Here is a 26,878-nt window from a genome sequence, read left to right on the forward strand (position 1 = left end):
GAAAACTTTAATAAGAAGACACTTTTCTATAAAAAATCTCCCAGAAGAAGACATTTTTCTCTAAAAAAACTGTCTGAAGAAGACACTTTTGTAGATGAAAAATGTCTTAAGAAGACAATTTTCTACTTTTCTGTACGAAAACTGTCTTCAGAAGACACTTTTCTATAAAAAAATTTCTTAAGAAAACACTTTTCTATACAAACATTGTCTTAAGAATACACTTTTCTATAGGAAAACTGCCTTAAAAAGAAACTTTTCTATACGAAAACTGTCTTAAGAAGATACTTTTCTATAAGAAAACTGTATTAAGAAGACACTTTTCTATACGAAAACTGTCTCAAGAAGACACCTTTCTTTAAGAAGAAACCTTTCTTAAGAAGAAAATTATCTATAAAACTTTCTTAAGAAGTCTTAATAAGACATTTTTCTCTAAGGAAACTGTCTTAAAAAGACTCTTCTATAAGAAAACTGTCTTAAGAAGACATTTTTCTTTACGAATACTGTGTAAAGAACACATCATTTCTTTAAGAAAACTGTCTTAGGAAGACTCTTTTCTATAAGAAAACTGTCTTAAGAAGGTACTTCTTTACAAATGTCCAATTTGTTGAAAACTTTAATTGCTTTAATTAAACTATTCATCAATTTAACAAAATCCCTAAAAAATGCTTAAATTTTACAGAATTTTTTTGTAATATTTTTAAAAAATTAAAAGAAAAATATTAATAAAAAAGAAAATTATATTTAAATAATTAATCTCAGTTTTATATAATTTTATTATTTAATATATTTTTGTTGTTGTTGTTTGGAATGTATATATATATAATTATATATGATTTAATTAAGTATTTATATATATTATTATATATAATGTTTGTTGTTGGTATTTATAAGTACTTTTGATTTTCCATGTATTAATAAAATTGCACCGATCGTTGTAAAATTTTTAAACAAATAGAAAAGGAAAAGAAAGGGGAGAGAAATCCTTTTTAAGTTTTGTTTTTCTGAGGGTGTATATGCGTCTATAGCCTAGTTTGTTATGGACAGATTTAGCTCTTCGCATTCATCAGATGGCGGTCAAAATATAACTGTTAGGGGCCTACGAAAGTCACCACTAGTGGCCGAACTAACCGCAGCGGTATTCGTTGAAGCGGCAGCCGTTAATGCGCCATTATTAAAACTTGCTGCTGCACTTTGGTTGTATTGAGCATATTGAGAGTATTCTAATTGGCTGTCGTTGGGTGAGTGTAAATGAGATTTTGTATCGGGTATTACGCCAATGGGACCACTACTACTATTGCCGCCCGTATCCAAATGTGGTGAATTGTCACGTTCATCTACATTATTGTTGCTATTCGAAGAGGCATTGTTGCTGTTGTTGTTGTGAGGACTGGCTATGCCCAGACCATTAAGCAGGTGTTGTTGCTGATGATGTTGATGAGCCACGGCAGCAGCGGCCGAGTTATGCTGCTGGGCACCATAGATTTTCGTTATATCAAAGGCATAGTTGGCGGCTCGATCTTGATACATTTTCGAATCGAAATAGGCCTTAGTCAAGACGCTGGGATCCAAATAGGCGCTATAGGCTGCACTAGCCTGGGCTGCTTTTGAGGACTCGTAAAGAGATCCGGCGGTGGCAGCTGTGCTTAGATAAGAGTTGCGATCTAAAGCAAATTTGGGCACTTCCATTTGTCCGGATATAGAAGTCTGCAAATAATATGGAATAAAAGAAAAATTTTTTAAAATTTAGCTAGATTTAAGAGACAATTGTTGTTGTTGGTTGTCTAATGTCTAATTGCGCATGATGACACTTTAGTTTTTAAGGCGATTTAGTTACTTCTAACAAAAGGAAACACTTTTATTCAACATCCCCTTTCAGAGACTTAAACATCAAACATTAATGGGATTGCAAATAGCAATGAATTGAATTGGATTCAATTTAATTGTATTATTTGTATTGAATTGAATTGTTTGGAATCCTTGTATATTATAGAGAGAATCCTTTTTTTTTTTTTTTTTGTAGCCGCAATTAACAACTCAAGTGGAAAAGCAAACATTACAAATTGTAGCAGGTTTTCTAAAACAAACAACCAACAGCAATATTTATTGCAATGTAATCGCATTTATTTAAAATAATGTTTATTCATCTTCTTAATTTTTTTTCACAAAAAAAAAAATTGCTTTTCAAAATCCTGTCTAAGGGGGGAGGTTTTTCTTTTACTAAATGTTCTCACATTGTTTAACTAAACAGAAAAAAACAACAAGCAAATAAATATACAAATAAATTGTGAAAACAGTAACGGATGTATGTTCGTGGCCGTTGTTGTTTGTAACCCTCATTTTATTCCAAAAAATATAGGGTGTCGAGTCTATAATTACTTTGTTAACACATCATCATCTACTCTGATTTCAAATTTAAACTCAAATAAAATTGAATATGTTTACACTGGCAACCTTTAAAGCCCTTTTAAGCATTCAAAACCGCCCCATCCAACATCCTCATCATCATCATAATCATGGTCTATAAACGTGATGTTATAATTGCAGCCTCGTAAGTTGTTTCTTTTCTTTCGTCTGTTACCATCACAATTTGAAACCAATTGGGAATTTTTATTTCAAAAACACAAATATTTTGATTGTTGTAATCAATTAATTGTGTTTGTGTTTAACACACACACTCACACTCATACTGCAAAACAGTTAAACGAAATGAAATTTAAATGATAGCCAAGGTTTTGGGAAATGGAAAACAATGTGTTACATTTAAATGGTTTCATCTTTCAGCTTAACTTTGTTGGCCAGTGTAAGGAATTGTGTTTGTTTTGTTTAACAGGATTTAAGAGGAAAACATATGTAACACTTTACGCCTGAAAGGGAAAAGGGATTCGACAATCTCTTTCCTATGCTGCAGATAATTATATAAAGTATCAAGCAGACTCATTCTATTGAAAGTACTAGAGTCTTTGCTGTCTTTGATATAATAGACCTCAGAACTCTGCGCGGAAATTAATTGTTTTCATATGAATTGTCATTCGAATTAATAAATTGTTTTGTCTAGAAAGCCTAATCTTATGCAAAAGTCTTTAACGTAGAAATCTTCCTTTGACCTACCTTTCTCTTGCTTGCACTTTACATTGATTCTACCAGAAGATCTTTATGTTATCAAACCTTTGAAAACTAGGGATAGCAGGATCATCCTAATCCTTTTAACATCCTTACGAAGGAGTAATGGTGCCTGTATAGATATAACAAGTGCGCGATAACATCCTCTATACAATTCACAACGATTGCAGGAACGTCCTTCGAAGTTAGAAAACTTTAAGTTGGTTCCTTTGTTCCTCAGAATCTTCATTTCTCAATGAAACCCGATACAACATATGCTGTTTGGAATATGCCCGCACAGTTCCTAAAATGGAAACTCCCACTTCAGTTTTTAAGCCAAAGTAGGGATCGCAGGATCTTTGTAATCCTTTCAACACCCTTACGAAGGAGAAATGAGACCATCACAACGATTGCAGGAATGTCCTTCGAAGTTATAAAACTTAAAGTTGGTTGCTTTGTTCCTCAGAATCTTTATTTCTCAAAGAAACCTAACGCAACATCTACTCTTTGGAACATACTCGCAAAGTTGCTAAATTGGTAGGTTCCACTTCAGTGTTTAAACCAAAGATCTGTTTAGAATCTCCAGTTTCGCCAGTAATCATAGAAGTCTCATTCTGGTTTAACTCAAATAGTTTGGAAATTGAAAGATTTAACTTGTCTTCATTTCGAAGGGGATCTTAGAGAACTCTTTAGAATTGTAAAAAGGAGTTATATTCTTAACAGAATTCCCAGATATTAAGGCAGCTAATGCATTATAATCGTTTCGCAATGTCAGAAATAATTCCGCAATTGGATGGTTCCACTTGACTGAACTTCACAGCTAATCTAAGGGGAAGAGCTTTTTAGAATCTACACTTTCTCCAGTTATCATAGAAGTTCCATTCTCACGGTTCTACGGGCCGGAATGTCCACTATATTCCCTCCAAGGGGCTGTTAATACCAGCAATATCAAACATATGGTTTACCTCAAATAGTTTGGAAATTGAAAGATTTAACTTATCTTTACTTTGAAGTTGTTCTTAGAGAACTGTTTAGAATCTCTAGAGGAGTTATCTTCTTAACTGAATCTTCTTATATAAGGACAGTTAATGCATTATAATCGTTTCGTAATGACAGAATTCCGCAATTGCATGGTTCCACTTGACTGGACTTTAAAGTTAATCTAAGGGGGAAAGCTTTTTAGAATCTTTGGGGTATCGAACTATGTCAACTGGATCTCTTAGGCCAAATTTGAAATTGTAGGAAGAGTTTGTTCAGTGGTTCTCTGTTAAGCACACGAATGTAAAACTATATACAATCATGGACTCTTGATTGATTGAACTTTCGTCTTTACGACCTCGGAAGTTTGGGACTATAGATCTTAAAGGAAGATGTGTTTGGGAACAACTTCATAAAGGTTACGTCTTGGATATTCATTTACGATTCAGTCCAACTAGGTTACCTTGACGAGATCATTGGACAAACTATGCGAAGTGACTTTTGGACTCCCAAACATATTTGAATATTTTCCGAAGTAACATCACCAACAGAATCCCCATTTAAAAAAGATGTCACTAGGTACCGCAAATATACCTTAAGATATTCTCAGAACTAATCGATGCATGGCGATTAGCTCATTTCTGCATCAAACGCAATAACTTCCAGATCGTCCAACTAAAATGACAACTGTAAGTTGGAGTTAGTTTAATGCAGATTAAATTGAAAAAAGAGTCATATGAACCCGGTTATGTGAAACTACACAAACAGTGACATCTCTCGAATGTTATTTAATCTGTGATCGCTTAAAGAAGATCAAAGAGATGACTTGAAAAAAGAATTCAAAGTTCTGACAACTTGAATGTGGGTGATCTAGAATATTTGTTCTCCCATGGAGTAGTTGACTAGCTGGTTGAGTTGCAGAGAGTCTAAGCTGTATACCACAACTTGCGTTTTGCTGGACGATCCTTGCTTCGTTAGAATGATTAAGTAATTTCTTCTGTTTAAGCTTATTCACCAGCCTTATTAACGGTTTACCTGAGCAATGCTCCTTTCCGTGCGTCTCATCGAGTTCATTTGCTTAAAGTGATCTTCCAGTGATCGAGAATTTATTCATGGTTTAGCAGGAAAATTCTATGAATGAGGGAGTTTTTTCAGAATTTGTTAAGCTATTGCAATCAAAGTTCGGATTCTAAGAATTCTTCTCAAATTTAAGATTGTTTTGAGTCGATTTTGGAATAAACTTCAAAGTTTAAAGCCTCCGTTCCTTCTTTTTTTGCATAATTTAACATGCGATTACTAAAGAAATCAATCAAATACTCTTGACCCACAATACAGACTTAAACTCATTGAAAAAGCTGGTGTCTTTGACTGTCTTTCTACCTCATTGACCGTCAATTTTAAGCCGCCACAAACAATACCCACTCCGTTATAGTTACAAACAAACAACAAAACTAAAGTGATTATTTAAATGTGAAAATCTGCAACTCAAGTGAAAATAATAAACTCTATAATTTAAAGTTGTTGATTTTTTTTTAGTAACCATGGCAAAAGATTACGCCCCAAACGAAAAAAAAAAAATATTAAAACTTTCAACACTCGCCCCAAACAAAACATCAATACAAAATTTATTGCTCAACATATAGACGACGACAACGACGTCCATCAAACACTTACATATGAGGTATTTGACTTATTATATGGTTCCTGTTCCAAACGACTAAAAGAACGGTGAACAGTTTTTTTGTTTGTTGCCTCCTTTTCTTACTTTTTGCCACAAACAAAGCCATACGACAGTCATGGATTTTAATAACTTGCTAATGAATACATTGCAACTCGCTAACAAGGCTGTCACATCTATTCAGAAAAAAAAAAACATTCAGCCAACATACATACATCCATATTTTCAACCTATCTCTCACTCACATTTAATGAATATGTGATTGCGTCTTTTGAATTGTTCGTTTGGCATGACTTTGAGGGGGTGTAGCTTTGTTGTTGGTTGGCAACGCAACTGTTACCAACCTGGTGATTATTATAATTATGTTGTTGCCAAACAATATGTCAAGGGAATTTTCTTCTTTACGACTTTGTTTGTTGTACGTACATACATATATGTTTTGTGGTTAAAGTTCAGCTATTGAGTTAAGAGGGAGTTTCTTTCAAACAATAGATCTAAAAGAAACTTAAGGTTTTAGCATCACACCTTGTTTTAATGTTTGACTGCAGAAAATTGTAGTTGAGAAGGGGAAGTAGGCGGATGTTTAAATAGAAGTTATGTGGCACAACGTTACTTAAGGGCTTTAATTACTCTTTTTAGATGATTGTTTTGTATGTGTTTGTAGCATAAAGAGTAAGTGCTGCTAATGAGTGTAAATATGTAATTTTAGGTGAAGATGTTTTTTTAATCATGGGGTGTGAACTGTGAGTGGGAAATCTCTATTTTATTTAAAGTTATTTGAAAAATTTCTGAAGATTTCTTGGCATTAAAATGTTTTCTATTTAGATCGAAGAACTATGTTTCTTCTGATTAAATCATAGAAACAAAATCTTCGCCAAAATCTATAATTCCTCATGCTGATTACTAGATTGATCAACTAACTACGGACTTCTAATTTAGTAGATAACCAATAACGTATCTGTTAAGGCGATTCATCGACAGAAGTCCAAACTCATCAACTTTGTCTTTCTTTACCTAATTCGTCTATGATGTGAATATTATTGCAGGTGATTTCGATGATTATATTCTCGCAGTTCTCGAAGGTTGTGAGAGTTTCTGATAAAGAAGATAAATAGAGGTTTTGAACGAACTTGGACTATAATGTCTAGAAAAAGCCTGGTATCGCTGTCAATTTCGAAGCACTGTCTTCACCTTCTTCACGCTAGATCTTGCGATGAATATCAAGAAAATCGTCCAATTCCATCTTGGTAGTTTACTGCTAGTAGATGGCGGATCAGTTTAAGACAAAGAATAGCTTTAAGAGGAAAGAAATCGACTTGTAAGATTATTCATACTCAGCCAATAGTTTTTGATCGTTTGGCGACGCGGATTTCTTTTGCAACTTCTGTAGATCAGGACACTTCTCTAGTGGGTAAAATAAAGTCCAAACTGTAGCTTTCTCCCTTGTAATTATTAGATACCTAAGGATGATGCCTTAGATGAAAATAGAGTTAAAAAGTTTAACCCCGGTAGCACAACCTTCAATTACCCAACCCCAAATTTCACTTTTTAATTCGGTTTACCCTGGGCTTAGTTTAGTTCTCATGTTGCCAACCTACTTCCTTATGCGTTTTCCACATTCACACATCTACTAATTTCAGGAGTTTACTGGGCGATGCTTGCTACATTTAGTTTCCTCGCATTGGTAATGTTTGGGTAGAAGAATAGTCTTAAAAGTCTATATAGGTGAGTGAAAGGACATCGAATCGATGGATCAGATCAGTCTACCCAATTCATTAGCATCAATCAATTGTCTACAATCGGGAGACTATGCTAATTTTTTTCGAAACTGCTGTATGTCGAGCCTCTACTCCCTTGAGTAGGAAAAGTTTCGAACTTTAGTCATCAATTTTCATCTAGCAGATTCTTGGATAGTTAAGGTTGATCTCTTATAATGTTTGGCCCCCGGATGAAGTATTTGGCTAGCAACTTTCGATGTCAAGTTTTGGTGTCTTCCTTCGTCTGATTTGATCCTTATACTTCTTCTTTTAGCTGTCATATTCAGATACCTACAGCTTTATTTGGTAGAATAGTTTCTTGGAACTTCTTGGAGTTTATCGGAACTTCCTAAAGATGCAACTGGGAAATTCCTGATTCCGATTGGATTGCAGATACTCAAAACTAAATATCACAACTTTTTCATTTCCGACATCAACTTTACGTTCAAATAAGACTTTCCTTGGATCCTCACTCAGCGTCCATATTCACGAACTAACTGACATCAAAATTCTGCTTGAAACTTGCTGGAGTTAATCAGAACTTTTGAAAGATCCAACTGGTAATTTCATGACTTTAATTGGATCATTACTCAACGTCCATGTTCACGAACTTACTGACTTCAAGATTCTACTTGAAACTTTCTGGAGTTAATCGGTACTTCCTAAAGATGCAACTGGGAATTTTATGATTCTGATTCGATTGCAAATACTCGAAACTGATGACTGTATCATCTGTTTGGATGACAGATACTCGAAACTGTATACCACAATTAGCAATTTCCCATATTAAGTTTACGTTTCAATAAGATTTTCATTTATTCCTCTATCAGGCTCAATATGTTTAAACCAACCGATTTCGGTAATTTATAGGGAGATGCTTGTTTTAGCTCTTCTTCCTTATGCGATTGTCTGTCGATTTCAATGTGTAGTTAGAAGATCCTTGATTCATAAGGATTGATTTTGATACATCATCGCGTTGAATTTTCAAAACATTTTTGCGAAAATTATTCAAGTGATCAAGATCTAATTCGCCACAGTTCAGCTTTATAATGCCTTGCATCGACTAGATCGGCTCTACGAATATCGTCGAGTGTTAATCGGATTGTCAGCAACTTTAAGGTTTAGTTTGGCTATAACATGGCTGGATTTGTTTTTGGACTGTTTTGGGGAGATGATCAAGTCATTTTGTTCTTCTTCTTTTTGTTCACTTCTGATTTGGAAGTTCCTTACATCGTCTAGACCATTGTTACATTAGCTGGAAGGTGATGTATTTGGAATAGTCGACTTTTGCTTTGGTTGAGGAGAGTCTAAAGTGTACAAAACTATTGGAAATCTTCAAATGGTTTAGCAACATCTGGGCTGGTGTTCCAAATGGCTTTTGCATTAATTTAATGAGAAATATCTTTAAACCTTTCCTTAGCTTCCTTAACTTTGGAGAGTACAAAAAATCTGGAAGCGATGTTCAGTAAATTCCCTGTTGTCCCTATAAATTTGGCCACTTCTTGAAATGTTCCCAAGTATATCATATTTTATATACAAAACCAACCAAGAGAAAAATATGAAAAGTAACGTAACTCCAGTTGATTTTTCACGCTTATGGTTCAACAAAAATTCTTTGTAAAACAGCTGCCAACAACTTGGGTTTCTTTTTCCTACTATTTATGTTTATAAGTCCGTCCTTACAAGTGTCACCAAAGCATATGTGCAGTACAGGCAACACTCCTTGAAACCCTTACCATATAGTAGTTTAATGTACTTGTCACATCGTCATCATCATAATTTAATTTAGTTTGTCATGTTGTTGTTGGAGTTGTACTAGCCTGGTTTGTTGCTTACCTTTAACATAAAAGGGTGCTTCTGCCTTAATTTTAAATGTTCATAATTGAAAAATTACAAGGTGTTATACGGCATCAATGAGTGCCTAAACACTCTCGTTAGTAAATAATTGTGTTGAATAGAGTAGAGTTGTACTGATGACTTGCCAAAATTATGGAAAAGAGGAACTAGAGTAAAGCGTAACGTTGGCTAAAAAGGTTGCACAATTACAAGGTTTTTAAGGATAAACAAATAAAAAAAACTAAATAGAGATAAAGTTTGAGGTATTCAAGGAAAGGTAACACTTGTTTAGGGCAAATGTTGGTGGAAGGAAATACACAGAGAGAAATATTATAAAATATCTACAAAGATCGATAATGTAGAAGCTGTTATCTTGAGCAGTTTGGGAGAGAGTTTGGTGTGCATTTTATCTATATTTTTTCTCTCAGTGTTTTTGTTATTCTCTTATTTAACCAGGGTTTCTTTGTATTTTTTCCAGGTTTGCGCCACCACTCTTTTAAGTGGGCGTTCTTTAGAGGAGTTGGAAATTATGTCATTAAACAATCAACGAAATAATTTGCAGGTGTGACGATGGCTAACGACCACAACCTTTTCAACACACACACGCACACAGGTAAGTTTACTAAAGTTTAGATCAAACAAACAAACGATCGATCAATCAAGTCTTCAGACCATTCCTATTATACCAAGCATTCAAACAAAACCAATGATTAAAATCGCTGGTTAGTGAATCAGCATTTAACAAATTAATGGCTACTGTACTTCTATATGTATAAAACTAGACCTTGAAAGTAGTTTGGAGAAGTGAAAAAAAGAAACAATTACCACATTTCCTTTTTGAATCAAGGTACTTGAGTTAATTGTTGATCGGCTTTTTTACTTGAACCCTTTTATGCCCAATTTTGTAACAATTTAAATTACTATGTAGCTACTACTCACCTGTGATGTTGGTGGATTCGTTTGCGTTAGATGACTGCCTAAATGATAAGCGGCTGCTGCTGGTCCCGGCGCAAAATAACTGGGCGTTATGCCTGCAAACAAAAGATAATTTAAAAAGGGTTTTGAGTAAAGCATAGTTGTTGTCAAGTGTTCTTTAACTATTTCTTTGTTACACTCAAATTGGTACTTTATTAAACAATTATCATAATAATAGATTGTCTGCCTAAGCAATGCTGACCTCATCTCTTCTAAGTGTCAGAGTGATGCAGCGGGTTTTACTCTTAATCTTGAAATTCTATTAATGCTTTCTCAGCTTTAACTTAGATTGTTAGTTTTTGCTCTTTTAACCCCTCAAAGAGGCGGCAAAAAGGACAACCGGAAGGACATTATTTCACAAAACTTTTCTCCAATAGAACCATATATTACTCTAGCAAACATTAGCTGTCTATACAAATGCTGAGTTAAGCTAAATTCTCCCCACATAACTCAATTATGTCCACAATTGGTGGTTTCTTCTCAGTAAACCCTGAAAATCCCCCTAATAGTTTTAATACAAGTTAACTCCCCCCCCCTGTAAAACACAAAGAAACTGTTACACATAATAAATATTTATTTATGGATTCCAGCTAGATTTTTCATGTCTCTTGCTAATGTCATTCTCTGCTTACGTGACATTTCAGTATTTGTCTTTATGTCTTTGTATTCTTTTTATTACACATCCTTTATAAGTCCTTTCACATACTTATAGTTTTTCCTAAATTAGCTTTTGTTGGTCTATAACATATTTCCATTATGTGTATTTGTCAGAAACATGTTTGTAAATGACATCATGGCAACAATACTTGATATTATTATTAAATAAATATTTAATAAACAAAAAGTAAAAACAAAACCTAAATTAGCAAGTACAAAGGCTTTTAGGTTTTCATTCGAAATTTCGAATTTTGCTAGAATATAAAAGTGATCACAGATTTTCATGCTTTAGGCCGTAGCTCTTCTAGTTTAGCCAGAAAATGGAATTTTATGTTTTCACCAAAAAATCGAATTTTTGAAGGAAATAAAAGTGATCACAGATTTTCATCCTTTAGGCCGTAGCTCTTCTAGTTTAGGCAGAAAATGAACTTTTATGTTTTCACTCAAAAAATCGAATTTTGGTAGGAAATAAAAATGATCACAGATTTTCATCCTTTAGGCCGTAGCTCTTCTAGTTTAGCCAGAAAATGAACTTTTATGTTTTCACTCAAAAAATCGAATTTTGGTGGGATTTAGAAGTGATCACAGATTTTCATGCTTTAGGCCGTAGCTCTTCTAGTTTAGCCAGAAAATGGACTTTTATGTTTTCACTCAAAAAATCGAATTTTGGAAGGATGTAGAAGTGATCACAGATTTTCATCCTTTAGGCCGTAGCTCTTCTAGTTTAGCCAGAAAATGGACTTTTATGTTTTCACTCAAAAAATCGAATTTTGGAAGGATTTAGAAGTGATCACAGATTTTCATCCTTTAGGCCGTAGCTCTTCTAGTTTAGCCAGAAAATGGACTTTTATGTTTTCACTCAAAAAGTCGAATTTTGGAAGGATTTAGAAGTGATCACAGATTTTCATCCTTTAGGCCGTAGCTCTTCTAGTTTAGCCAGAAAATGGACTTTTATGTTTTCACTCAAAAAATCGAATTTTGGAAGGATTTAGAAGTCATCACAGATTTTCATCCTTTAAGCCGTAGCTCTTCTAGTTTAGCCAGAAAATGGACTTTTATGTTTTCACTCAAAAAATCGAATTTTGTTGGGATTTAGAAGTGATCACAGATTTTCATCCTTTAGGCCGTAGCTCTTCTAGTTTAGGCAGAAAATGGACTTTTATGTTTTCATTAAAAAAAATTGAATTTTGGTGGGAAATAAAAGTGATCACAGATTTTCATCCTTTAGGCCGTAGCTCTTCTAGTTTAGCCAGAAAATGGACTTTTATGTTTTCACTAAAAAGATCGAATTTTGGAAGGATTTAGAAGTGATCACAGATTTTCATTCTTTTGCTCTTATCTCTTCTAGTTTAGCCAGAAAATGGACTTTTATGTTTTCACTTAAAAAATGGAATTTTGGAAGGATTTAGAGGTGATCACAGATTTTCATTCTTTTGCTTCTATCTCTTCTAGTTTAGCCAGAAAATTGACTTTTATGTTTTCACTCAAAAAATCGAATTTTGGAAGAATTTAGAAGTGATCACAGATTTTCATCCTTTAGGCCGTAGCTCTTCTAGTTTAGCCAGAAAATAGACTTTTATGTTTTCGCTCAAAAAATCGAATTTTTGAGGGATTTAGAGGTGATCACAGATTTTTATCCTTTAGGCCTTAGCTCTTCTAGTTTAGCCAGAAAATGGACTTTTATGTTTTCACTCAAAAAATCGAATTTTTGAGGGATTTAGAAGTGATCACAGATTTTCATCCTTTAGGCCGTAGCTCTTCTAGTTTAGCCAGAAAATGGACTTTTATGTTTTCTCCCAAAAAATCGAATTTTGGAAGGATTTAGAAGTGATCACAGATTTTCATCCTTTAGGCCGTAGCTCTTCTAGTTTAGCCAGAAATTGGACTTTTATGTTTTCACTCACAAAATCGAATTTTTGAGGGATTTAGAAGTGATCACAGATTTTCATCCTTTAGGCCGTAGCTCTTCTAGTTTAGCTAGAAAATGGACTTTTATGTTTTCATTAAAAAAAATTGAATTTTGGTGGGAAATAAAAGTGATCACAGATTTTCATCCTTTAGGCCGTAGCTCTTCTAGTTTAGCCAGAAAATGGACTTTTATGTTTTCACTCGAAAAATCGAATTTTGGAAGGATTTAGAAGTGATCACAGATTTTCATCCTTTAGGCCGTAGCTCTTCTAGTTTAGCCAGAAATTGGACTTTTATGTTTTCACTCACAAAATCGAATTTTTGAGGGATTTAGAAGTGATCACAGATTTTCATCCTTTAGGCCGTAGCTCTTCTAGTTTGGCTAGAAAATGGACTTTTATGTTTTCATTAAAAAAAATTGAATTTTGGTGGGAAATAAAAGTGATCACAGATTTTCATCCTTTAGGCCGTAGCTCTTCTAGTTTAGCCAGAAAATGGACTTTTATGTTTTCACTCGAAAAATCGAATTTTGGAAGGATTTAGAAATGATCACAGATTTTCATCCTTTAGGCCGTAGCTCTTCTAGTTTAGCCAGAAATTGGACTTTTATGTTTTCACTCACAAAATCGAATTTTTGAGGGATTTAGAAGTGATCACAGATTTTCATCCTTTAGGCCGTAGCTCTTCTAGTTTAGCCAGAAATTGGACTTTTATGTTTTCACTCACAAAATCGAATTTTTGAGGGATTTAGAAGTGATCACAGATTTTCATCCTTTATGCCGTAGCTCTTCTAGTTTAGCTAGAAAATGGACTTTTATGTTTTCACTCAAAAAATCGAATTTTGGAAGGATTTAGAAGTGATCACAGATTTTCATCCTTTAGGCCGTATCTCTTCTAGTTTAGCCAGAAAATGGACTTTTATGTTTTCACTCAAAAAATGGAATTTTGGAAGGATTTAGAGGTGATCACAGATTTTCATTCTTTTGCTTCTATCTCTTCTAGTTTAGCCAGAAAATGGACTTTTATGTTTTCACTCAAAAAATCGAATTTTGGAAGAATTTAGAAGTGATCACAGATTTTCATCCTTAAGGCCGTAGCTCTTCTAGTTTAGCCAGAAAATGGACTTTTATGTTTTCACTCAAAAAATGGAATTTTGGAAGGATTTAGAGGTGATCACAGATTTTCATTCTTTTGCTTCTATCTCTTCTAGTTTAGCCAGAAAATGGACTTTTATGTTTTCACTCAAAAAATCGAATTTTGGAAGAATTTAGAAGTGATCACAGATTTTCATCCTTAAGGCCGTAGCTCTTCTAGTTTAGCCAGAAAATGGACTTTTATGTTTTCACTCAAAAAATCGAATTTTGGAAGGATTTACAAGTGATCACAGATTTTCATCCTTTAGGCCGTAGTTCTTCTAGTTTAGCCAGAAAATGGACTTTTATGTTTTCACTCAAAAAATCGAATTTTGGAAGGATTTAGAGGTGATCACAGATTTTCATTCTTTTGCTTCTATCTCTTCTAGTTTAGCCAGAAAATGGACTTTTATGTTTTCACTCAAAAAATCGAATTTTGGTAGGATTTACAAGTGATCACAGATTTTCATCCTTTAGGCCGTAGCTCTTCTAGTTTAGCCAGAAAATGGACTTTTGTGTTTTCACTCACAAAATCGAATTTTTGACGGATTTAGAAGTGATCACAGATTTTCATCCTTTAGGCCGTAGCTCTTCTAGTTTAGCCAGAAAATGGACTTTTATGTTTTCACTCAAAAAATCGAATTTTGGAAGGATTTAGAAGTGATCACAGATTTTAATACTTTAGGCCGTAGCTCTTCTAGCCAGAAAATGGACTTTTATGTTTTCACTCAAAAAATCGAATTTTGGAAGGATTTAGAAGTGATCACAGATTTTCATCCTTTAGGCCGTAGCTCTTCTAGTTTAGCCAAAAAAGGGACTTTTATGTTTTCACTAAAAAAATCGAATTTTGGAAGGATTTAGAAGTGATCACAGATTTTCATCCTTTAGGCCGTAGCTCTTCTAGTTTAGCCAGAAAATGGACTTTTATGTTTTCACTAAAAAAATCGAAAATCGGAAGGATTTAGAAGTGATCACAGATTTTTATCCTTTAGGCCGTAGCTCTTCTAGTTTAGCCAGAAAATTGACTTTTATGTTTTCACTCAAAAAATCGAATTTTGGAAGGATTTAAAGGTGATCACAGATTTTCATCCTTTAAGCCGTAGCTCTTCTAGTTTAGCCAGAAAATGGACTTTTATGATTTCACTCAAAAAGTCGAATTTTGGAAGGATTTAGAAGTGATCACAGATTTTCATCCTTTAGGCCGTAGCTCTTCTAGTTTAGCCAGAAAATAGACTTTTATGTTTTGACTCAAAAAATCGAATTTTTGAGGGATTTAGAGGTGATCACAGATTTTCATCCTTTAGGCCGTAGCTCTTCTAGTTTAGCCAGAAAATGGACTTTTATGTTTTCACTCAAAAAATCGAATTTTGGTGGGATTTAGCCGTAGCTCTTCTAGTTTAGCCAGAAAATGGACCTTTGTGTTTTCACTCAAAAAATCGAATTTTTGAAGGAAATAAAAGTGATCACAGATTTTCATCCTTTAGGCCGTAGCTCTTCTAGTTTAGCCAGAAAATGGACTTTTATGTTTTCACTCAAAAAATCGATTTTTGGTGGGATTTAGAAGTGATCACAGATTTTCATCCTTTAGGCCATAGCTCTTCTAGTTTAGCCAGAAAATGGACTTTTATATTTTCACTCAAAAAATCGAATTTTGGTGGGACTTAGAAGTGATCACAGATTTTCATGCTTTAGGCCGTAGCTCTTCTAGTTTAGCCAGAAAATGGACTTTTATGTTTTCACTCAAAAAATCGAATTTTGGAAGGATGTAGAAGTGATCACAGATTTTCATCCTTTAGGCCGTAGTGTGTTTTCACTCAAAAAAATCGAATTTTGGTGGGATTTAGAAGTGATCACAGATTTTCATCCTTTAGGCCGTAGCTTTTCTAGTTTGGTCAGAAAATGGACTTTTATGTTTTCACTCAAAAAATCGAATTTTGGTGGGATTTAGAAGTGATCACAGATTTTCATGCTTTAGGCCGTAGCTCTTCTAGTTTAGCCAGAAAATGGACTTTTATGTTTTCACTCAAAAAATCGAATTTTGGAAGGATGTAGAAGTGATCACAGATTTTCATCCTTTAGGCCGTAGCTCTTCTAGTTTAGCCAGAAAATGGACTTTTGTGTTTTCACTCAAAAAAATCGAACTTTGGAGGGATTTAGAAGTGATCACAGATTTTCATCCTTTAGGCCGTAGCTCTTCTAGTTTAGCCAGAAAATGGACTTTTATGTTTTCACTCAAAAAATCGAATTTTGGTGGGATTTAGAAGTGATCACAGATTTTCATCCTTTAGGCCGTAGCTCTTCTAGTTTAGAAGTGATCACAGATTTTCATCCTTTAGGCCGTAGCTCTTCTAGTTTAGCCAGAAAATGGACTTTTATGCTTTCACTCTAAAAATCGAATTTTGGTAGGAAATAAAAATTATCACAGATTTTCATCCTTTAGGCCGTAGCTCTTCTAGTTTAGCCAGAAAATGGACTTTTATGTTTTCACTCGAAAAATCGAATTTTGGAAGGATTTAGAAGTGATCACAGATTTTCATCCTTTAGGCCGTAGCTCTTCTAGTTTAGCCAGAAATTGGACATTTATGTTTTCACTCAAAAAATCGAATTTTGGTAGGAAATAAAAGTGATCACAGATTTTCATTCTTTTGCTCCTATCTCTTCTAGTTTAGCCAGAAAATGGACTTTTATGTTTTCACTAAAAAAATCGAATTTTTGATGGATTTAGAAGTGATCACAGATTTTTATCCTTTAGGTCGTAGGTCTTCTAGTTTAGCCAGAAAATAGACTTTTATGTTTTCACTCAAAAAGTCGAATTTTGGTAGGAAATAAAAGTGATCACAGATTTTCATTCTTTTGCTCCTATCTCTTCTAGTTTAGCCAGAAAATGGACTTTTATGTTTTCACTCAAAAAATCGAATTTTGGTGGGATTTAGAAGTGATCACAGATTTTTATCCTTTATGTCGTAGCTCTTCTAGTTTAGCCAGAAAATGGACTTTTATGTTTTCACTCAAAAACTCGAATTTTGGAGGGATTTAGAATTGATCACAGATTTTCACTCTTTAGGCCGTAGCTCTTCTAGTTTACCCAGAAAATGGACTTTTATGTTTTCACTCAATAAATCGAATTTTGGTGGGAAATAAAAATGATCACAGATTTTCATCCTTTAGGCCGTAGCTCTTCTAGTTTAGCCAGAAAATGGACTTTTATGTTTTCACTCAAAAAATCGAATTTTGGTAGGAAATAAAAGTGATCACAGATTTTCATCCTTTAGGCCGTAGCTCTTCTAGTTTAGCCAGAAAATGGACTTTTATGTTTTCACCCAAAAAATCGAATTTTGGTAGGATTTAGAAGTGATCACAGATTTTCATCCTTTAGGCCGTAGCTCTTATAGTTTAGCCAGAAAATGGACTTTTATGTTTTCACTTAATAAATCGAATTTTGGTAGGATTTAGAAGTGATCACAGATTTTCATCCTTTAGGCCGTAACTCTTCTAATTTAGCCAGAAAATGGACTTTTATGTTTTCACTCAAAAAGCGAACTTTAGAGGGTTTAGTAACCTTTTGTAGACTGTAGGTTTTCGTTTAATTATTTATAAAATTTGATTTAATTTATAGTATGTGACTTACCTGCCCTTAAAGCCTCTACTGGTACCGATGGATATGGCATTGGATAGGGATAACCATCTCTTCTCAAAGCCTTGGGTTTTCTTCTCGGTCGATATTTATAATCGGGATGTTCTTTCATATGCATGGCTCTAAGATAAAGAAAATTTAAACGAATTTTACAGAAATGTAGGGATATTGTTGGTTGCTACACCTACCTCAGCCTCTTGGCTTCATCAATAAATGGACGTTTTTCTTCTTCGGTTAAAAGTTTCCATTCGGCTCCTTCAAATAAAAAGAAAAGAAGAAAAAGCGTAAATAATTTAAATCAATATTAATTACCTTTCACTTTTCAAATATTTACTAAACCATTGAAAAATGTTGTAACGGTTGCTAATGACAAGGATAATTTCAATTTGTTGAACAAGGACTACAATAATAGTAACCAAAAACAAGAGCTCTTGCTAAAGAATAATATTGTAAGAATATTACTAATAGAAAGACAGTTGTCATTTACATTTGTAGCAAATGTATGAAGATACTTAAGGATGTAAGTAACTCAATGAAGTAAAATTACAGAAAGTAATACAAGGGAAATGTACACCCCAACTCCCTTTTTCCAGAGAATTGAGTCAATTTTGTGGTTTAATGAAAAACAGGGTAATACCAACATAACATTGTAACTAAACTTAAATTATCCTAGATTTCTAAGGACCCTGTTATATTCTAGAAAACCTCCTATAACACACAACTATAAACAAGACTTTTAAAAGGAAAAGCTACACACACTCAACTCAATATTAAGGACATATTTTCCCCCTCACTTTATCCCACACAAAAACACACACTCTTATAAGTTAAGTACTCAGCAACATATTGACAATCTGAAAACAATAACAATTGTCAACAACATATAACAAATCTGAGAAAAAGCTTCTGCCATTATAAGGATAACATTTTTGATATTTTCAACAATATTCTGTATTCCTTTCATTCTTTCCTCCTACATATACAGCAACAATAATTGTTAAAAGCAGAAAAATGGATTTAAGTTCCATTAAAAATATAAAAATAACAAAACAACTACAACATATATACAATAGAAGACAAGACAAGTTACCAGAGAATGCGCAAGGACATGTTAAACACATACTCATACATAGTCCCACTTATTTATAGCTGTCTCTTGTTGTATTGGGGAAAAAGGAAGAAAAGTATGTTTGGTTTGTTGTTTCTCTCTTTTGTTTCTCAAGGCAACCTGTGACAAATAATAAGTGTGTTATTTACACACACATAAGTAAATACTATCTTACCTGTTTATACTTTTTTAATATGATGTATAGAAATGTAGATTAAACAGGATGTTGGGAGAGAGGTAGTAAAACAAAACTATGTTCATTTGTTAGCTTTTTGTGTAGCATAAAAAAGGGTGTTTTAATAAAAATAAATTTAAAAGTTAGTTAATCTATAGTCTAGTCTAGTCTATAGTCTAGTCTATAGTCTAGTCTATAGTCTAGTCTATAGTCTAGTCTATAGTCTAGTCTATAGTCTAGTCTATAGTCTAGTCTATAGTCTAGTCTATAGTCTAGTCTATAGTCTAGTCTATAGTCTAGTCTATAGTCTAGTCTATAGACTAGTCTATAGTCTAGTCTATAGTCTAGTCTATAGTCTAGTCTATAGTCTAGTCTATAGTCTAGTCTATAGTCTAGTCTATAGTCTAGTCTATAGTCTAGTCTATAGTCTAGTCTATAGTCTAGTCTATAGTCTAGTCTATAGTCTAGTCTATAGTCTAGTCTATAGTCTAGTCTATAGTCTAGTTTAGTCTAGTCTATAGTCTAGTCTATAGTCTAGTCTATAGTCTAGTCTATAGTCTAGTCTATAGTCTAGTCTATAGTCTAGTCTATAGTCTAGTCTATAGTCTAGTCTATAGTCTAGTCTATAGTCTAGTCATAGTCTAGTCTATAGTCTAGTCTATAGTCTAGTCTATAGTCTAGTCTAGTCTATAGTCTAGTCTAGTCTAGTCTATAGTCTAGTCTATAGTCTAGTCTATAGTCTAGTCTATAGTCTAGTCTATAGTCTAGTCTATAGTCTAGTCTATAGTCTAGTCTATAGTCTAGTCTATAGTCTAGTCTATAGTCTAGTCTATAGTCTAGTCTATAGTCTAGTCTATAGTCTCGTCTATAGTCTAGTCTATAGTCTAGTCTATAGTCTAGTCTATAGTCTAGTCTACAGTCTAGTCTATAGTCTAGTCTACAGTCTAGTCTATAGTCTAGTCTATAGTCTATCTATAGTCTAGTCTATAGTCTAGTCTATAGTGTCTAGTCTAGTTATAGTCTAGTCTATAGTCTAGTCTATAGTCTAGTCTATAGTCTAGTCTATAGTCTAGTCTATCTAGTCTATAGTCTAGTCTATAGTCTAGTCTATAGTCTAGTCTATAGTCTAGTCTATAGTCTAGTCTATAGTCTAGTCTATAGTCTAGTCTATAGTCTAGTCTATAGTCTAGTCTATAGTCTAGTCTATAGTCTAGTCTATAGTCTAGTCTATAGTCTAGTCTATAGTCTAGTCTATAGTCTAGTCTATAGTCTAGTCTATAGTCTAGTCTATAGTCTAGTCTAGTCTATCTATAGTCTAGTCTATAGTCTAGTCTATAGTCTAGTCTATAGTCTAGTCTATAGTCTAGTCTATAGTCTAGTCTATAGTTAGTCTAGTCTAGTCTAGTCTAGTCTATAGTCTAGTCTATAGTCTAGTCTATAGTCTAGTCTATAGTCTAGTCTATAGTCTAGTCTATAGTCTAGTCTATAGTCTAGTCTATAGTCTAGTCTATCTAGTCTATAGTCTAGTCTATAGTCTAGTCTATAGTCTAGTCTATAGTCTAGTCTATAGTCTAGTCTATAGTCGAGTCTATAGTCGAGTCTATAGTCGAGTCTATAGTCGAGTCTATAGTCTAGTCTATAGTCTAGTCTATAGTCTAGTCTATAGTCTAGTCTATAGTCTAGTCTATAGTCTAGTCTATAGTCTAGTCTATAGTCTAGTCTATAGTCTAGTCTATAGTCTAGTCTATAGTCTAGTCTATAGTCTAGTCTATAGTCTAGTCTATAGTCTAGTCTATATCTAGTCTATAGTCTAGTCTATAGTCTAGTCTATAGTCTAGTCATAGTCTAGTCTATAGTCTAGTCTAGGCTAGTCTAGTCTAGGCTATAGTCTAGTCTATAGTCTAGTCTATAGTCTAGTCTATAGTCTAGTCTATAGTCTAGTCTATAGTCTAGTCTATAGTCTAGTCTATAGTCTAGTCTATAGTCTAGTCTATAGTCTAGTCTATAGTCTAGTCTATAGTCTAGTCTATAGTCTAGTCTATAGTCTAGTCTATAGTCTAGTCTATAGTCTAGTCTATAGTCTAGTCTATAGTCTAGTCTATAGTCTAGTCTATAGTCTAGTCTATAGTCTAGTCTATAGTCTAGTCTATAGTCTAGTCTATAGTCTAGTCTATAGTCTAGTCTATAGTCTAATCTATAGTCTAGTCTATAGTCTAGTCTATAGTCTAGTCTATAGTCTAGTCTATAGTCTAGTCTATAGTCTAGTCTATAGTCTAGTCTATAGTCTAATCTATAGTCTAGTCTATAGTCAAGTCTATAGTCTAGTCTATAGTCTAGTCTATAGTCTAGTCTATAGTCTAGTCTATAGTCTAGTCTATAGTCTAGTCTATAGTCTAGTCTATAGTCTAGTCTATAGTCTAGTCTATAGTCTAGTCTATAGTCTAGTCTATAGTCTAGTCTATAGTCTAGTCTATAGTCTAGTCTATAGTCTAGTCTATAGTCTAGTCTATAGTCTAGTCTATAGTCTAGTCTATAGTCTAGTCTATAGGTTAGTCTATAGTCTAGTCTATAGTCTAGTCTAGTCTAGTCTATAGTCTAGTCTATAGTCTAGTCTATAGTTTAGTCTATAGTCTAGTCTATTTTAACTTCTATTATTATTCCACATTTTTGTAAATTAGCAAAAAATCTTAATTTGCTGTTGAAAACACACATTTTGTAAAAACCTTTTATAAAAAGTTTATAACTTAAGTATGTCTACATGTGTATTTTAAACTTTTGTTTATTTTTAACAATGGTTACTATACATTTTGTTGTTGTTCTACTTCTTGTTCTTGATAATAATTTAAGCTATCATTCTTCATTCAATTTCTATCAAGAAATTTAGAACAATAGAATTTACAACAAGACAGGATATGATGTAGCAGGTTACTTACAATTCGTACAATATGTTTAGAGATTCTCATACATTCATATGAACACAAATAGAAGAAATGTTATAAACAAAAGATTTGGTACATGAACACATATACTTACATACATATGTAGAGATTATAGGCAAGTCAGTCTGCCAGTCATTCAGTTATATTGTTTATAAAGTCTAAAGTAGAACGTTATTTAGGAAAAGTGAAGGAGGAGGGATTTGTATTGTTGAAAGGAGTAGTAAGTATAGTCATATAGATTGTAATCATTATAGCACTATGGAATGACATGTTTATAATGGAGGGGAATAACATGTTTTAGGATGGGGGAGGTGATATATAAGAAAGATAGTTGCTGGTTGAATGTTGATTATAAATGTGTAGACAAATGTTTGATACAAATAAATACAAATATATCTACTAGAAAGTGTTTTTCTACAGTTATTTAAATCGTTATTTAAGCTTATTATTAACATTTTTCCGCCAACAATCATACGCCTAGTAGCACTTTTATTTAAAAATCTATCAAACTCATTTACTTTTTTTAAATTTTTATAATTTTAGATCTCTTTTAATTCAAAATTTTAATTGTGTTGAAAAATAAACTCTTACTGACCTTCAATCAACCTTATACTTAAAACACAGTTGCTAAATTAAGTATGTAGTATGTAAACAAAAAAATCAAATGTCTACCAATAAACATACTTCTTTTAATCATATTTACTCTTAAGAATAGTTACCGTTATAAACTCTTTATTAGTAAATAAACAAACTAATTTGATGCTCCCTCCTCTTTGTCCAACTCAAGACTAAACTAGTAATAAGTTTAAACATGTGTTTGTGTGCAAAGGTACTTACACTTGTGAGAGTAAGGTGGACTACTTAGCAGACATGGAAAACTTAAACTATAAAAATAGACTGGACCATAGACTAGACCATAGACTAGACTATAGACTGGACCATAGACTAGACTATAGACTAGACTATAGACTAGACTATAGACTGGACCATAGACTGGACCATAGACTAGACTATAGACTAGACTGTAGACTAGACTATTGACTAGACTATAGACTAGACTATAGACTAGACTACAGACTAGACTATAGACTAGACTACAGACTAGACTATAGACTAGACTATAGACTAGACTACAGACTAGACTATAGACTAGACTATAGACTAGACTATAGAGTAGACTATAGACTAGACTATAGACTAGACTATAGACTAGACTATAGACTAGACTATAGACTAGACTATAGACTAGACTATAGACTAGACTATAGACTAGACTATAGACTAGACTAGACTAGACTATAGACTGACTATAGACTAGACTATAGACTAGACTATAGACTAGACTATAGACTAGACTATAGACTAGACTATAGACTAGACTATAGGACTAGACTATAGACAGACTATAGACTAGACTATAGACTAGACTATAGGACTAGACTATAGACTAGACTATAGACTAGACTATAGGACTAGACTATAGACTAGACTATAGACTAGACTATAGGACTAGACTATAGACTAGACTATAGGACTAGACTATAGACTAGACTATAGCCTAGACTATAGACTGACTATAGACTAGACTATAGACTAGACTAAGCTAACTATAGACTAGACTATAGACTAGACTATAGACTAGACTATAGACTAGACTATAGACTAGACTATAGACTAGACTATAGACCTAGACTATAGACTAGACTATAGACTAGACTATAGACTAGACTATAGACTAGACTATAGACTAGACTATAGACTAGAATATAGATACTAGACTATAGACTAGACTATAGACTAGACTATAGACTAGACTATAGACTAGACTATAGACTAGACTATAGACTAGACTATAGACTAGACTATAGACTAGACTATAGACTAGACTATAGACTAGACTATAGACTAGACTATAGACTAGAATATAGACTAGACTATAGACTAGACTATAGACTAGACTATAGACTAGACTATAGACTAGACTATAGACTAGACTATAGACTAGACTATAGACTAGACTATAGACTAGACTAAGACTAGACTAGACTATACACTAGACGAGACTAAAGACTAGACTATAGACTAGACTATAGACTAGACTATAGACTAGACTATAGACTGACCATAGACTAGACTATAGACTAGACTATAGACTAGACTATAGACTAGACTATAGACTCGACTATAGACTAGACTATAGACTAGACTATAGACTAGACTATAGACTAGACTATAGACTAGACTATAGACTAGACTATAGACTAGACTATAGACTAGACTATAGACTAGACTATAGATTAGACTATAGACTAGACTATAGACTTGACTATAGACTAGACTATAGACTAGACTATAGACTAGACTATAGATTAAACTATAGACTAGACTATAGACTAGACTATAGACTAGACTATAGACTAGACTATAGACTAGACTATAGACTAGACTATAGACTAGACTATAGATTAAACTATAGACTAGACTATAGACTAGACTTTAGATCAAAATATGATCTAGACTTTAATACTGACTTGTCCATCCCTGCTACTTACTCTACTAATAAATTATTAAAGTGTAAATATGACAGTAAAGTCCTTTTTTGTTTTGATTTGTTTTTGTGTTAAGTTTAGTTTAAGAGAAATCTTAACAATCATACTTTATTGTTTACCATTTGTTTGTGTCGTTTCTATTGTGTTTTTGTGTTTATGTCATTTTGAAAGGTGTCGCGTCCAGTTATTCTCATCGTCTTTTATTATTTGTCATATAAAGAAACATTTTCATAATTTGGCAAATAATAAGACGCATAAAAATGAGCAATTACTTTAGGTTTCTTTCTTGTCATCGAGAATTACTTTTCCGCTAACAATTACCTGGATGGAGTATATGCATAAGGAGGAGGAGAAATTGCTCATTTTTATGTGGAATTCATTTACTCATGTGTGTTTATATTGGGAGACAATACAATTTTCATATTTATGTTTTGTTTGGTTCAAGTTGTCATAGTTTCATAAATTGTATTGTGACAGGAACAAATAGAGGGTTCAAGTGATTTTGAGGAATGTTCTTAATTTGTGCGACGTGAAAAGTAAAATCTCCACAACATAAAAAAATATTGTGTTTTAAGTTTACTCCCTAAAGAAATTAATTTCATATTATTTTTACTAAAACCCTTTTCCTTTTTACGATTTTATTAAAATTTGAAGCTTTTCTATTTAATAACACGTCACACGTAACAAAAACAATGAAAACCGAAAAAACAATTATCTACTTTTTTAAGAAAATTAAAACTGAAGACTCAATAGAAAATAAACAATTATGATAAAGGCGTATTACGTAAAAAATACAACAGCAAAATAACAATAGCAACAGCAACCCGCTTTTAAAAATTTGACAGATACACCTGTCAATTGCAACAAGGAAAATAAGTAGAAAAAGGCGATTTCTAACAAAACAATGCAAAAACCCCTCTCTCTCTCTCTCTTTTTCAATTTCAATTATCAATGAGTATTGAACGGCAGCAACAACAATAAAAGCTAAACAATAAGGAAAAGTAAAAAAAAAGTAATAAAGCTTTAACGAAGAAATACGAAGGCAAAACCTTAAACAACAACAGCAAGGTTGTATGTAATCAAGCTTAAATGGAAGTTAAATATCTACTAGAAGGAAAGAGAGGGTGAGATATAATGCAGCAGCCTTCAATTGAAATCTAATCAATTGTTTTCCTTATTGATTTGATTCTCTGAATCACCATTGTGGGGGGAGGAGAAGAAATCATTACATGTTTTGCTGTATTGTGTTTGTTTTTGTATTTTGTTGTTTATCCTGTTTATATTTTTGGTATAATGTAAGATTTTGACCGTTTTTGTTTAAACTCCCCGGAGAATGTAAAGTCCCCACATGGAATATATTATTATTAAACCTGTAAGAAATTGAATTTTTACTGAATGGTTGTTTTTTTATTTTTTATTAAATTTTTTTAGGTTTTATGTAAATTTTATATTTATTCAAAAGAATTGTAATTCTATTCTAGTTCAGTTCTAGTTCAGTTCAGTTCAGTTCTAGTTCAGTTCTAGTTCAGTTCTAGTTCAGTTCTAGTTCAGTTCTAGTTCAGTTCTAGTTCAGTTCTAGTTTAGTTCTAGTTAAGTTCTAGTTAAGTTCTAGTTCAGTTCTAGTTCAGTTCTAGTTCAGTTCTAGTTCAGTTCTAGTTCAGTTCTAGTTCAGTTCTAGTTCAGTTCTAGTTCAGTTCTAGTTCAGTTCTAGTTCAGTTAGTTCAGTTCTAGTTCAGTTCTAGTTCAGTTCTAGTTCAGTTCTAGTTCAGTTCTAGTTCAGTTCTAGTTCAGTTCTAGTTCAGTTCTAGTTCAGTTCTAGTTCAGTTCTAGTTCAGTTCTAGTTCAGTTCTAGTTCAGTTCTAGTTCAGTTCTAGTTCAGTTCTAGTTCAGTTCTAGTTCAGTTCTAGTTCAGTTCTAGTTCAGTTCTAGTTCAGTTCTAGTTCAGTTCTAGTTCAGTTCTAGTTCAGTTCTAGTTCAGTTCTAGTTCAGTTCTAGTTCAGTTCTAGTTCAGTTCTAGTTCAGTTCTAGTTCAGTTCTAGTTCAGTTCTAGTTCAGTTCTAGTTCAGTTCTAGTTCAGTTCTAGTTCAGTTCTAGTTCAGTTCTAGTTCAGTTCTAGTTCAGTTCTAGTTCAGTTCTAGTTCAGTTCTAGTTCAGTTCTAGTTCAGTTCTAGTTCAGTTCTAGTTCAGTTCTAGTTCAGTTCTAGTTCAGTTCTAGTTCAGTTCTAGTTCAGTTCTAGTTCAGTTCTAGTTCAGTCAGTTCAGTTTTAGTTCAGTTCTAGTTCAGTTCTAGTTCAGTTCTAGTTCAGCTCTAGTTCAGTTCTAGTTCAGTTCTAGTTCAGTTCTAGTTCAGTTCTAGTTCAGTTCAGTTCTAGTTTCAGTTCTAGTTCAGTTCTAGTTTAGTTCTAGTTAAGTTCTAGTTCTGTTCTAGTTCTGTTCTAGTTCAGTTCTAGTT

The 26,878-nt window shown here is 33.2% G+C and overlaps 1 protein-coding gene across 1 annotated transcript in view; it reads right to left on the reverse strand.

Moving 5' to 3' along the window:
• Positions 1-774: 774 nt before the first annotated feature.
• Positions 775-26,878, reverse strand: part of LOC119609648 (box A-binding factor) — a 42,545-nt gene continuing 16,441 nt past the window's right edge. The window contains exons 3-6 of the mRNA XM_037964490.1: positions 17,844-17,910; positions 17,650-17,777; positions 10,288-10,379; positions 775-1,704 (exon numbers count right to left, since the gene is read on the reverse strand). Coding sequence (XP_037820418.1) covers positions 1,075-1,704; positions 10,288-10,379; positions 17,650-17,777; positions 17,844-17,910 — 917 coding nt within the window. The 3' untranslated portion in view covers positions 775-1,074. The remainder of the gene's footprint in view (positions 1,705-10,287; positions 10,380-17,649; positions 17,778-17,843; positions 17,911-26,878) is intronic.

This window comes from Lucilia sericata, unplaced genomic scaffold (assembly GCF_015586225.1).
Source record: "Lucilia sericata isolate MDLA Ls3-8-SP2 unplaced genomic scaffold, ASM1558622v1 Contig001024F_arrow, whole genome shotgun sequence".
NCBI classification, from domain to species: Eukaryota; Metazoa; Arthropoda; class Insecta; order Diptera; family Calliphoridae; genus Lucilia; species Lucilia sericata.